Source organism: Malurus melanocephalus, unplaced genomic scaffold (assembly GCF_030028575.1).
Source record: "Malurus melanocephalus ecotype Western Australia unplaced genomic scaffold, MMel_1.1 scaffold_644, whole genome shotgun sequence".
NCBI lineage: Eukaryota > Metazoa > Chordata > Aves > Passeriformes > Maluridae > Malurus > Malurus melanocephalus.
In genome coordinates this window covers 334,493-344,644 of record NW_026623876.1, presented here as the reverse complement: position 1 = coordinate 344,644, position 10,152 = coordinate 334,493, and the positions used below count along the sequence as shown (strand labels likewise).

At 60.6% G+C, this 10,152-nt stretch overlaps 1 protein-coding gene across 1 annotated transcript; it reads right to left on the bottom strand.

Annotated features, from left to right (window-relative positions):
* Positions 1-6: 6 nt before the first annotated feature.
* On the bottom strand, positions 7-3,566 carry LOC130583932 (protein mab-21-like 4). Its single transcript, XM_057383612.1, has 3 exons — positions 2,830-3,566; positions 1,554-1,776; positions 7-713 (listed from the first exon to the last, which is right to left on the bottom strand). The coding sequence occupies exons 1-3, from the start codon at positions 3,323-3,325 to the stop codon at positions 470-472; spliced, it is 963 nt and encodes a 320-aa protein (XP_057239595.1). The 5' UTR covers positions 3,326-3,566; the 3' UTR covers positions 7-469.
* Positions 3,567-10,152: the final 6,586 nt, after the last annotated feature.

Below are 10,152 nucleotides of genomic sequence, written 5' to 3'. Positions count from 1 at the left end.
AAAAAACATCCTTGCATCCTTCTCAAGCCTTGGCTCTGAGAGCCATCGAAAGGCAAGGCACACCTGGATTGTGCCACCCGGTGCTGTCACCAGCACGGCCCCTTCCCAGGCCAGCATCATCATCAGCTGGCATGGCTCCAGAGTGTTGAAAACGAGTTGGGTGGGGAGAGGAAGCTTTTTGTCATCAGAAACGCCACCCTTAGCCCTGTCCAGGCACGTCCCAGCACACCGGGGCACGGGGCAGCCCACAGCAGGGCAGCACCACATCACCATCCCCAGCAGACATGGGCAGCTTGTGCCAGGGGTGATGCCCTGCACACCAGTGCACAGCCCCAGCTCTGAATGCAGTGCCTCCAGCTGGAGGCTGCGGTTCCACCCAAGGAAGAAGGATCAGAGCCCTCTAACCATGGCCAGCAGCAGCGTGCATCCTTCCCAGACACAGCCATACATCCCAGAGCACTGCAGGCTCTCATCCCTGTCGTTTGGGCTCTTCTGCAGGGAGCAGCCTTGGCTCTGCTTGCCCAGAGAGCCACAGTCCCGACCAGCAGAACCAACCTACCTTCAGGTGGTTGAAAGTGAGACCACCTCTCCCCCCCTCCCCTCCCCAGTCCTGGTCACGGAGCTGGTCCAGCAGGCGGAGGCTGTCCAGACGGGGCCCCTTCAAGGTGTCCACTGCTCGGAGCAGCTTCAGGATGGGAAGGTGGGTGGAGGATCTGGAGGAGGAAAGTGGGGTCTGGTGAGAGGGGAGGTGATGATCTGCATCCTCCCAGGGAGGGTGTACCTGCAGTGACTGGGTGTGTCTGTGTAGGGACCCCCGCTGTGACACACGCGTGGTCCCAGTCATGCATCACCTTGGCTCTACCTCCTGCACTCACCTCTGGCAGGGCAGAGCTGGAGAGCTGTGAAGTGAGAAGGTAGCACTGCTGAGCAGCTCCTGCCTTCCCAGGGCAGAACAAGAGCCGGGTGAAGTGGGCTTGTGCTCCCCTGTGTGTAGTGGGGAGGGCTGCAGGCTGCCCCAGAGGGGAGGCTGGGTTGGTCCCCAGTGAGGGGCCGAGCATCCAGCCGGACCATCTTGTTCCCAAAATAAATATGAGCTGGCCCAGCTGGCTGCTCAACCCCTCCATGGGGCTGGGAAGTTGTGCTGGCAGGTAAGAGATGTCAGCCCAGCAGCACCCCATCCTGCAGCCCACCCTGAGGGGCACCTCCTCACCCTGCTGCTGCTGCTGCCAGGTGCCTGGGCTTGGCTCTGGAGCCCAAGCAGGGATCTGAGAGCTGCCTCCCTCCACAGTCAGGGTCCAGCTCCTGGGAATCATTTCAGGGGGCTCCTTCAGTAGCATCCCCCCCTCTTTTTTCGAGCTGTGTGAAACCTGGCCGAAGTTTTTCTCTCCAACACAGGCAAGAGCGTTTGGGCATCATGAGGGGGTGAGTCCAACTCCTGCTGACGCGTCCCCATCCTTTCCCAACCTCTTTTTGCCTGCACCCAGCAGCGCTGCCAGCCAGGGGGCATCCCTGGAGTAGGACCACCCTGCCGAGCACGCAGCCGAGCCTCTCACCTCCAGCAGTGTGGAGAGGCGGGGACAAAGTGCGCCTCTTGTGTGGCCATCCTGAGGCTGCCTGCAGGGAAGCCCCCGTCGCTCTGCCGCCCCCGCAGCCGGAGCGGCTCTTGCTGCCTCCTCACCACAGGAACGATGTCAAAGCGAACGGTCTTCCAGCTGCCGCGGATCAGCAGGGAGAGCTCCATGGCATCTTCCCGCAGGTTTTCGGCACTGATGTCACCTGGATGCAGAGGGTTTGGCAGCGGTGAGGAGGTTACCGCAGCCGGTCCCACAGGCTGAACCGGGTACGTGCTGCAACGCCTGTGGCCGTGTCCCACCCCACTCGACCCACCCCTCTCCAGTGCTGGGGTTTGGTTGCAGTGCCCCTGCTAAAACCCCTCTCTCAGCCATGCTGGGGTGGTTTCACAGGAAGAAGTGTCGTGGGGTTCAAGGTCAGGCACAGCAGGAAGTCTCCAGCCATGGAACCGAGCTGTGCTTCTGGGCAGCTGAACACTGCCGAGAAAAGGAGTGTGGGCCAAGGAAAAGGGATCAGGAAACATCCATTGATTTTGGGGGGTGGAGGATGATGCAGGTCATTGGCTTGACCATGAAAGAAGGAAGGGAATGGTAGACTTGCTGGGATTGGGTTAAGAGACTTTCAGACCCACTGGTGCCCTCCCATCAGCTTTTCACATGAGCTCTACTTCAAGAAGCACACTGGGAGATGAAAACGCAGGAAGAAGCTTTTGGAACTGCTGTGGGTGTTTCCAGGCTCCCTTCCCACCACGCCTTTCCCAGGACACTGCTGCCAGCTGATGCCCATGGGTTCACAGGGTCAGACCCATGCCCCAGGGCCCTGGTCCCGCTCTGATGCACTCCCAGCTCACTCTCCAAACCTCCTCCAGGGTGCAGGGAGCACTGGGAGGCCGAGAGGTGGAGGGTGGGTAGGTTAAACCAAACACACCAAGCCCTACCTGGGGACTAACAGCCCGGCTGGGTGAGTCCTGCACTCTCCGAGGAGGGTGCCATCAGCCCCAGGTGACAATGCCTGAGGATGACTCTGATGCCACAGGACAGCAGGGAATAGTTTACATCTCCCCTTCCTCAGCTGAGGGCAAAGCCTACCCCAGCACACAGCGAGGTGCTCGCTGACCTGCTCCTGCCGGCTTTGGGTGGGCCACAAGCCCAGGTACCCACGTCCCAGCATGTTTGCACAGGGATCACGGCCAAGCCGGGCTTCCCAGCAGCACTGGAGGCAGCTCCCGGCTGGGAAGCGCCCTGCCAGCGTACGCACCTGGCTGAAGCAGGAAGAGGCGTCGGCAGCGCACGATGGCTGAAACAAGGAGCTCTTTCAGGTGCTGCAGGATTTTGCCTGGAATCAGACACCTCACACCGGCTCCGTGCTCCATCACATCCACCGTACCAGTCCAGTCCTCCAAATCAGTCCCTGGAGAGCACACTTCCAGATAGCAGGTGTTGGGCTCTGAAGGATGCCCGGCTGGGGTGTCCCTGGTCCGGCGTGCCAGCACACGCAGGGCATCGCCGTCGATACGGAGGGGTATCTCTAGAGTGACAGCGTCCTCGGAGGCACAGAGAGCAAACTCCAAGGCTTCCAGGTTTCTGGCATAGTCCACGAGGAAGCGGGGTTCCCTGGCGTGGACGGTCTCCAACAGGGTGAGCAGGATGTCCTCAGCCCGCTGGAAATGCTCCATCCGCTGCCTCTCGCGGGACACGATCACCCCCAGGTAGCTGTGCCAGAGGGAATTGTTGGGGGAATTGTTGGCTTCCATGGCAGCCCCGCCGCTCTCTCACGCTGCTCCGAGCGGGAGTAAAAATGCGTGGGCAGGGAGGGCAGGGCTGCGGGAGGGCGGAGGGAGCACAGCCTTGGGTGTTGACGAGCGCCGGTGCTGGGTGACTCCCCGGGCAAACCCAGGGCGGGGACTGAGCCACGCCCGGGCTCCTCTTCCGCCACTTCAGAAGGGTCACAGCGAGTGCCAGGGCATGGCTGCGGTCTCCCACACCTCTCTCGGCACCGGGACTGCGTGCCGGCAGCGCCTGTCACAGCCAGCGACCCGCTGTCCTCCCGCCCTGGCCCAGCTCGGGTCATCCCGCCCGGCTGCTCCCAACCCTGCTGGAGCTGGGCCGTGCTGCGGGGCTGTGGAAGGGCCCAGAGCAGCCCTGCAGGCCCAGTGCCAGCCCCCAGGCTCCATGGGGCTCCAGATCCCCAGGTGCGGGCAGCCCCCGGCGCCTCTGTGTCCGAGCGAGCCCGCCCCGCTGCACCGATGGGCCCCGCCCGGGGCGCGGTTTCCTGCCGGGCTGGGGGAGAATCCACCCGGGAGGAGGCACAAAGCGGGGCTTTCTCCCCCAGACCCGCCTGGGGGAGCGGCGGGGCCGGTCCGGCCCGATCCGAGCGGTCCCTCAGCCCAGCTCTGCCCGGGCCGCAGGAGCCGCCGTTCCCCGCCCCACCCCGCTCGGTGCATCCCGAAATGCCTGCGCTCGTACCCTCAGAGCTGCCCTCGCTTCTCCCCATCGCCCACAAACCCCGCAATGGGATTTCCAGGCATGTTGTCTGTCTGAACGCCGCCACCTTCCAGCGGTTCTTTGCCGAGCTTCACGGGCCTGAGCCGGAGCTCAGTGATGATGGCTGCAAGGCTGGGCTCTCCCGGCAGGACACGGCGGTTCAGCCACTCCAGGCTTTCCTGCAAACTGACCCTGCCCTTGGTCCAAGCAGGATGGGGATGGGGAAGCGGGGGAGGCTCCGTGGCAGCAGGAGGGGACACGGGGAGCGCTTCTGAGGAGGGGAGGGACACGGCCATGGGGCTCACACCTGGTCCTGACACCTCCTTCTGCTCACTATTACCCTTTCATATAGCTCAGATGAGGTTTCTGGATCTTCCCAGGATTATTTTCAGTTCGTCCTTGTGCCTSCTTCAATTAGGARCTGCCCTGCAGGTAGRAGTCTGTCCCTCATGGGCATCTGTCCTTCTGTCAGCCAGGAGCTCTGCTTTCCCCGAGAGCACAGGGTCAGAGCTTCCAGCTGCAGAGCATCCTTGAGCACCYGCAGTTCGAGTCACTGAGCCTGCAYTGGGCTTCTCACTGCCAGGAGGCTGGAGGTGCTCTGTGCTGAGGCGGGTCTCAGCCAGGTTTTAAAYCCCTGACAGGGGGTGATGGGCTCTGCATCTCCTCACCTGAGCCTTGCATTTTGGGTTTCACCCCTTCTGAGCAGGGGATGCTCAGTGCCCGCACCAATGGGTGTCTCAACCAGGGCTGAGTGTGCAGGTCTTACCCTCCTCCATCACATGGGGAACAAGCTGGCTGCCATCCCAGAGAGGGACCAAAATCAACAGACCCCCATGAGAGTGGCTTGGGCTCATCCTGGAGAACGCTGAACCCAAGCCAGGCAAGACAGATCACTGCTCCATGCCCTGATGTGGGATTAAAAGGGCAGAGAGATGCAGGCCACCACTTTTCTCAGGCTGGTAGGGCATGGCTCCCTGCTGGCAGGGTTCTTGTGTGCCCTGGGAGCATCATTTTGCCATGGATGGAGTCCCCACTGCGGCAGCAGCCAGGACACTCCTGTCAGTGCCTGGCAGGAATGCTGGAGAGGGCTGTGGGCATCATGGAGAAGCTGAACTGAGAGCCAGGAGTGGAGGTCTAGGGAGATAAGGCTGGGCAGGACAGGGGAACATGGCCTTTCCCCCAATATTTTGGTGCTGGTTGGGTAACCGTGCCCTTCTGTCACAGTGACTGAGCCCACAGTGTGACCCTACACCCCGCTGCCAGAAATATGATGCCAAGAAGAGCGAGTGTGATCCACTYRGCTCACCTCTGCCTTTGWCACCGGCACTTTTCAGACCTCTGGRCRCTGCAATCAAGAGGCTGGTGCTGCAAATGCTGCCTTCTGCCCCTTCCTGCAGGCTGGGATCTCTCCCTTTCCCCCTCTTTCCTCTTTCCCCATTTTCCCCTCTTCTCCTCTTCCCCTTTTCCCCCTTTCCTCCTTTCCCCCCTCCCCCTTTTCCCTTCCCCCTTTTCCCTTTTCCCTTCCCCCCTTTCCCTTCCCCATTTCCCCTTTTCCCTTTTTCCCTTTCCCCCTTCCTCCTCCTTTCTTCCTCTTTTCCTCCTGCCCGTTCTTCACCCTTTCTTTTTCTCCTTTCCTATTCACCTTTCCCCTTCCTTTACAACTTCTTCTCCCCTTCTCATTCCTTCCTCTACTCTCTACCAGGCGAGTACCCTGGTCCTGGCAGAGGGTGTGCCCTGAGTGACCTAATTACTCTGTTTCCATCTCAGCATTTTACGGTTTCATGAATTTTTCCTCTGTTACAAACAGGAGAGAGAAAAAAMMAMCCMAAAAATAAAGGGCAAACACAAGCAAGAGAGAGGAAAAAACCTGAGGTGATGGGAGGACTTGGCACGGCAGGAGTGGGCGAGGGGCTGCACTGAGCCCCCAGTGCCCCTCACCACTGCCTTTCTGTAGGACTGTGTGGTGTCTGCTGCACCCAGAGCCTGCAAGGTGCCCTCATCACCCAGCAGGAAGATATTGGGGTGCTGAGCTGAGGAGCTGGTGGGACACAGGGGCGCTGGGATGTGGGAGTGGGTTACGCTCTGCCCCAGCCCCACAGTTCCACACCCGTCAGCACTTCTGCACCCCAGAAGTGGCATGGCCCCCGACAGAACGGCTGGGATGGGGAGGGGGGACAAAGGCAGGGAAGGTAGAGAGGAAGAGAGAGTAATTTAACATGACAGGCTGTTTATTTTGGCAAAAAGGGTCTCTTTTCAACACATTTCAAAGCCCGGCCCTGGGGCCTGGGGGGACCACACAGAGGGGTGGGAGATGAGGGGTTCGAGATGGGGGGTTCAGTGGGGCACCCGGGCTGAGAGGGAGGGGGAAGAATCCCCTGCCTGTTCATCCCTGGGGTATGGCCAGGTTTCCAAAGCCCTGGGTGAGCTGGCACGGTCCAGCGGGGTGTCCCCTCCCGATTTTCGGTGTCCCCACGGGCGCCCGCACGCACATGCTTGCCTACACGCATCCGCACACATTCGCACGCTCCCCCTGGCCCTGCTCCTTCCTCCAGGCCAGGGCTCAGCTGGAGTTTTGGCTTCCCCCAGCAACGTTTCAAAATAGGCTGTTTACTAAAAAAAAAAAAAAAAAAAAAAAAAGGAAAGGGAGAAAAATCGCTAGGAAAGAAATAATTATTATAATCACATTAAGAGCTTTGGCTGTAAAACTCTTGTGAGGGCGCAGGGAAGGAGCTGGGGCTGCTCTCTGCAGGGAGTGCAGGGGGTGGTTTTCCTGCCTTGTGCTCTTTTATTTTCCAGTCCTGATCCAACAACACCTCCCCTCCTCCCCTTTTCCTCCCCTTTATCCTGGGAAATGAAAACAATTTATTTAATGATGGATCGTCCCTTTCTCTGGTCACTGACCTTCTGGGTRAATTTCTGCTGAGCTCGGTGGAAAACTCGAGGCTGGGTTGTGGATCCCATCTGTGGATGGGGGAGGGGGGGAGCTCACCCTTATCCTTCCCCAAATCCACAGCAACAATCCTGGGGAGCAAAGATGGGCTGGCAGAGAGGGTCCGTACCGGCAAGCCCGGCAGCAAACTCTGCTGCAGGCACTGTCCCTGCAGACCGGCAGCTTTGGGGGCAGATATGGGGGCTCCAGAGCCCTGTCATCCCTTCCCCTTCACTCCTGGATGACCCTCAGGGGTTCGCGGCGCCTCTCCCCGATCTGCTGCGATGTGCGGGGCTGGGCTGGGGTGCAGTGCCGGGGTGGGAATGGAGGAGCGATCTCTGCCCTGYCACCGGCCCGTGCTGCCCAGCGGGGCTTTCCTGGCTCTGCGGGGAGCGGAGCCGATCAGGGACGGGGCAGGACTGTGTGGGGCAGCGTGGGGCTCCCACAGCAGCCGGCAGGGTATTCCCGCAGCGGGYGGAATGGCCTCTGACCGCTCCGCTGCTCGGCCGGGGTCTGCTCCCTGGGGAGAGCAATGCCGGGGAGTGAGGGACCAAGGCAGGATCGCAGCCACCTTGGGATGGGTGGGAAAGGCGCTGTCAGCACTCAGCACGCATTGCCCYGGGGCCCCAGGCATGAGAGCAGCCCTGCATCCCCCACCGGTCCGGCCCAACCCCCAGCTGACCCGCGGAACCGGGATGGAGCAACCCAGCGTCCAGCCCCCTCCCCTCCGGCCCTTCATCTGCCGTGGCCTGTTGCTCAAAGCATGGTTCTTGTAAAAATGCGTAAATATTTATACAAGAATAATTTAAAAAACATGCTCTGTCAAATAATCAAAGCAGCAGAACATCCGAGGAGCTTTCAGCTGGATTGGGAAATCCGGTGGTGCTTCCCGAAGCTCCGCTGCAGTGCTGGAGGTGTTTGTAGCCAGCCCCGGCCTCGTGTGATGCCGGACTCGCCAAAGCGGGTTAGCAACAGGTCTGAGGTCTTCATTAAAACCGGTGGCAGGTTGGCTTTCACTTGCAGTAACCCAGCTGCCTGCTGCAGGAGCCTCAGCCAGGGGCAGGACCTCGCCAGGCTCTGGTTTCAGCTCATGTCCCGGTTTTGGCACTGTCCCCTGTGCTGGGACTGCCAGGGATATTCCTGGTGAAGTGCCGTGTCCCCATCCTCCGCTGAGATATGTGGTGAGGCCAGGGATTGGTGTGGGGAGTGACCCGGGTGCTATGGGGTTGCTGGGGCACTCCCTGAATGCATTCCCATCCCTCCAGAGCCAGCAGCACCCTCAGCATTTCAAAACCTTGGCTTTGCAGTGGTGGGGCAAGAGCCTCGATGGGGCAGGGCTTCCCCCAGGGAGGAGGATTYGTGTCCATCTCAGTGGCTGCACATCCCCGTTTGTGCTGGTGTCAGCAGAGCCACCCCTCCTCTGTGTCCCAGTGGCACCAAACATCACCAAACAGCCCTGAGCTTTCATGGGAACAGCACCTGGTCCCTTCTGCACGTTTGGGACTCCCCTGTTTGTGGGGAGGGGACACAACTGCAACCCAGCAACATCCCTGCCACCACAGCTCAGATGACACGTGGCCACCAGATGCCTGGGCCGTGTGGCTCAGGAGGAGCGSCGGGGTGGCAGGAGGCGGTGGGAGGATGGGAGAGGGGAAGAAGCACCCCCTGTTCCCACAGCCCTGCAGGCATCGCTGGGGGCTGCGGTAACCTCCGTGCTCCTGGCTGCCCTCCAGCCCCTTCCCACCACCCACATCTCTGCGCGTGATCCGTGCTGCTGCATTCTTTGAGTCCGGGCCAGAGAATGAGTTCAAAGCCTTTTGTTCAACCTCRGCTCCCCTCAAACACCCACACACCTCCCCGCTCTACCTGGCTGCCTCTCCCACCCCGGGCAGGGAGCTTCCAGGGCTAGCTCTCCCCCAGAGCGGGTGATGCTTGTGCCACACATGTGTTTGGCATCCGCAGGGAACGGTCTCTGGGCTCGGCCCAATTAGCTGGAAGGGAGGGGAGAGCCAAATCCAAACCATGTGCTGACCTGCAGTCCCCTCCGCCCCAAAGCATCCGTGCTGAATGCGCTCTGGATCATTAACAGCTCCCCAGGTCCCTTCCACATGTCCCGTCCCCCAAGCACGGGCTCTGACAGGGATGGGGGGTGGGGAGGGGTTTTGTGCTCTTTCCCGATGGTTTTTGGGGCTGCCTTTTGCGGGAGGTAGTGGGCTCCACCAAGGCTGTGAGCAGTAGCCAGGGGGAACCAAGGGGTGACTACTGGTGGATTTGGGGCAGCTCTGAAACTGTGGTGCCAGGCACAGGCAGGTTTGGGGGCAGTGGAAGGGTCTCTGCCTCCATCTCTTGCTCCCGGAGGTGGCACAACTTTGCCATGGAGAGCTGGTCCCATGGCATGCCCGGTGCCCACCAGCCTCCACACCCCCCTTGCTGGGTGTCAGTGGAGTGCAGCAGGAAGCACCAGGTCCAAGCACTCTGGGACCTGTGCTGTGGTTCTTCACTGGAGAACATCTGTGGGTGCTGTGGGTACCAGGGAAGCTGGCATGAGAGTCTGGGATCCCTCTGGGACCTGTGCTGTCCCCTCCACAGCCTGACAGCCACACCAGAACCATCCACGGGCATGGGTGTGGCCGGTTCTGGCCCCATTTCAGTGACCATCAAAGAGCTGGACACCACGAAGGTGGTGGCAGAAAGGGGCATCTGTTCCTGAAAATGGAGTGGGTGGTGGAAGACAGAGCTTGGCCAGATGGTGTGGAGAAAGGGCTGCTTTCCCCCACGCTCCCCCCAGCACTCTCAGAGCCCAGCTTCACACCGGCTCCAGCTCCAGGCCCAGAGGAAATATCTGCAGCTGGGGCCCACAGCTGTTCTCCCTGCTCCATTTACTGCTTCCAATTTAACATCCCGGGGAGCTGGGCTGGGCTGGGCAGGGCAGCACGGGGCGAATATGACGATGCTTTCCTGTGCAAAGCTTGCCTGGAAGAAAATCCTCCCCTCACACTTGGGATGGGTGCCCTTCCCCTCTCTTGAGGGAAAACTTGCCAGGAGCAGCCCTGCGGGGTTGGTCCTGGCAGAGGGGCAGGTTGGTGCCGCAACATCCCTGTGCTCCTTGGAAGCTGAGCTTGTGGCAGGGCTGGGAAATGGGATTTTTGGGAGCTCAGGGCTCACTCT

Bases quoted from the DNA above. Each gene is read 5' to 3' on its own strand.
- LOC130583932 (XM_057383612.1), bottom strand. From the start codon at position 3,325: ATGGAAGCCAACAATTCCCCCAACAATTCCCTCTGGCACAGCTACCTG. The intron at 1,777-2,829 runs GTGCGTACGCTG...CTCTGCATCCAG, and splicing joins CCTCTTCCTGCTTCAGCCAG to GTGACATCAGTGCCGAAAAC. The intron at 714-1,553 runs GTGAGAGGCTCG...TTCCTCCTCCAG, and splicing joins GCCTCTCCACACTGCTGGAG to ATCCTCCACCCACCTTCCCA.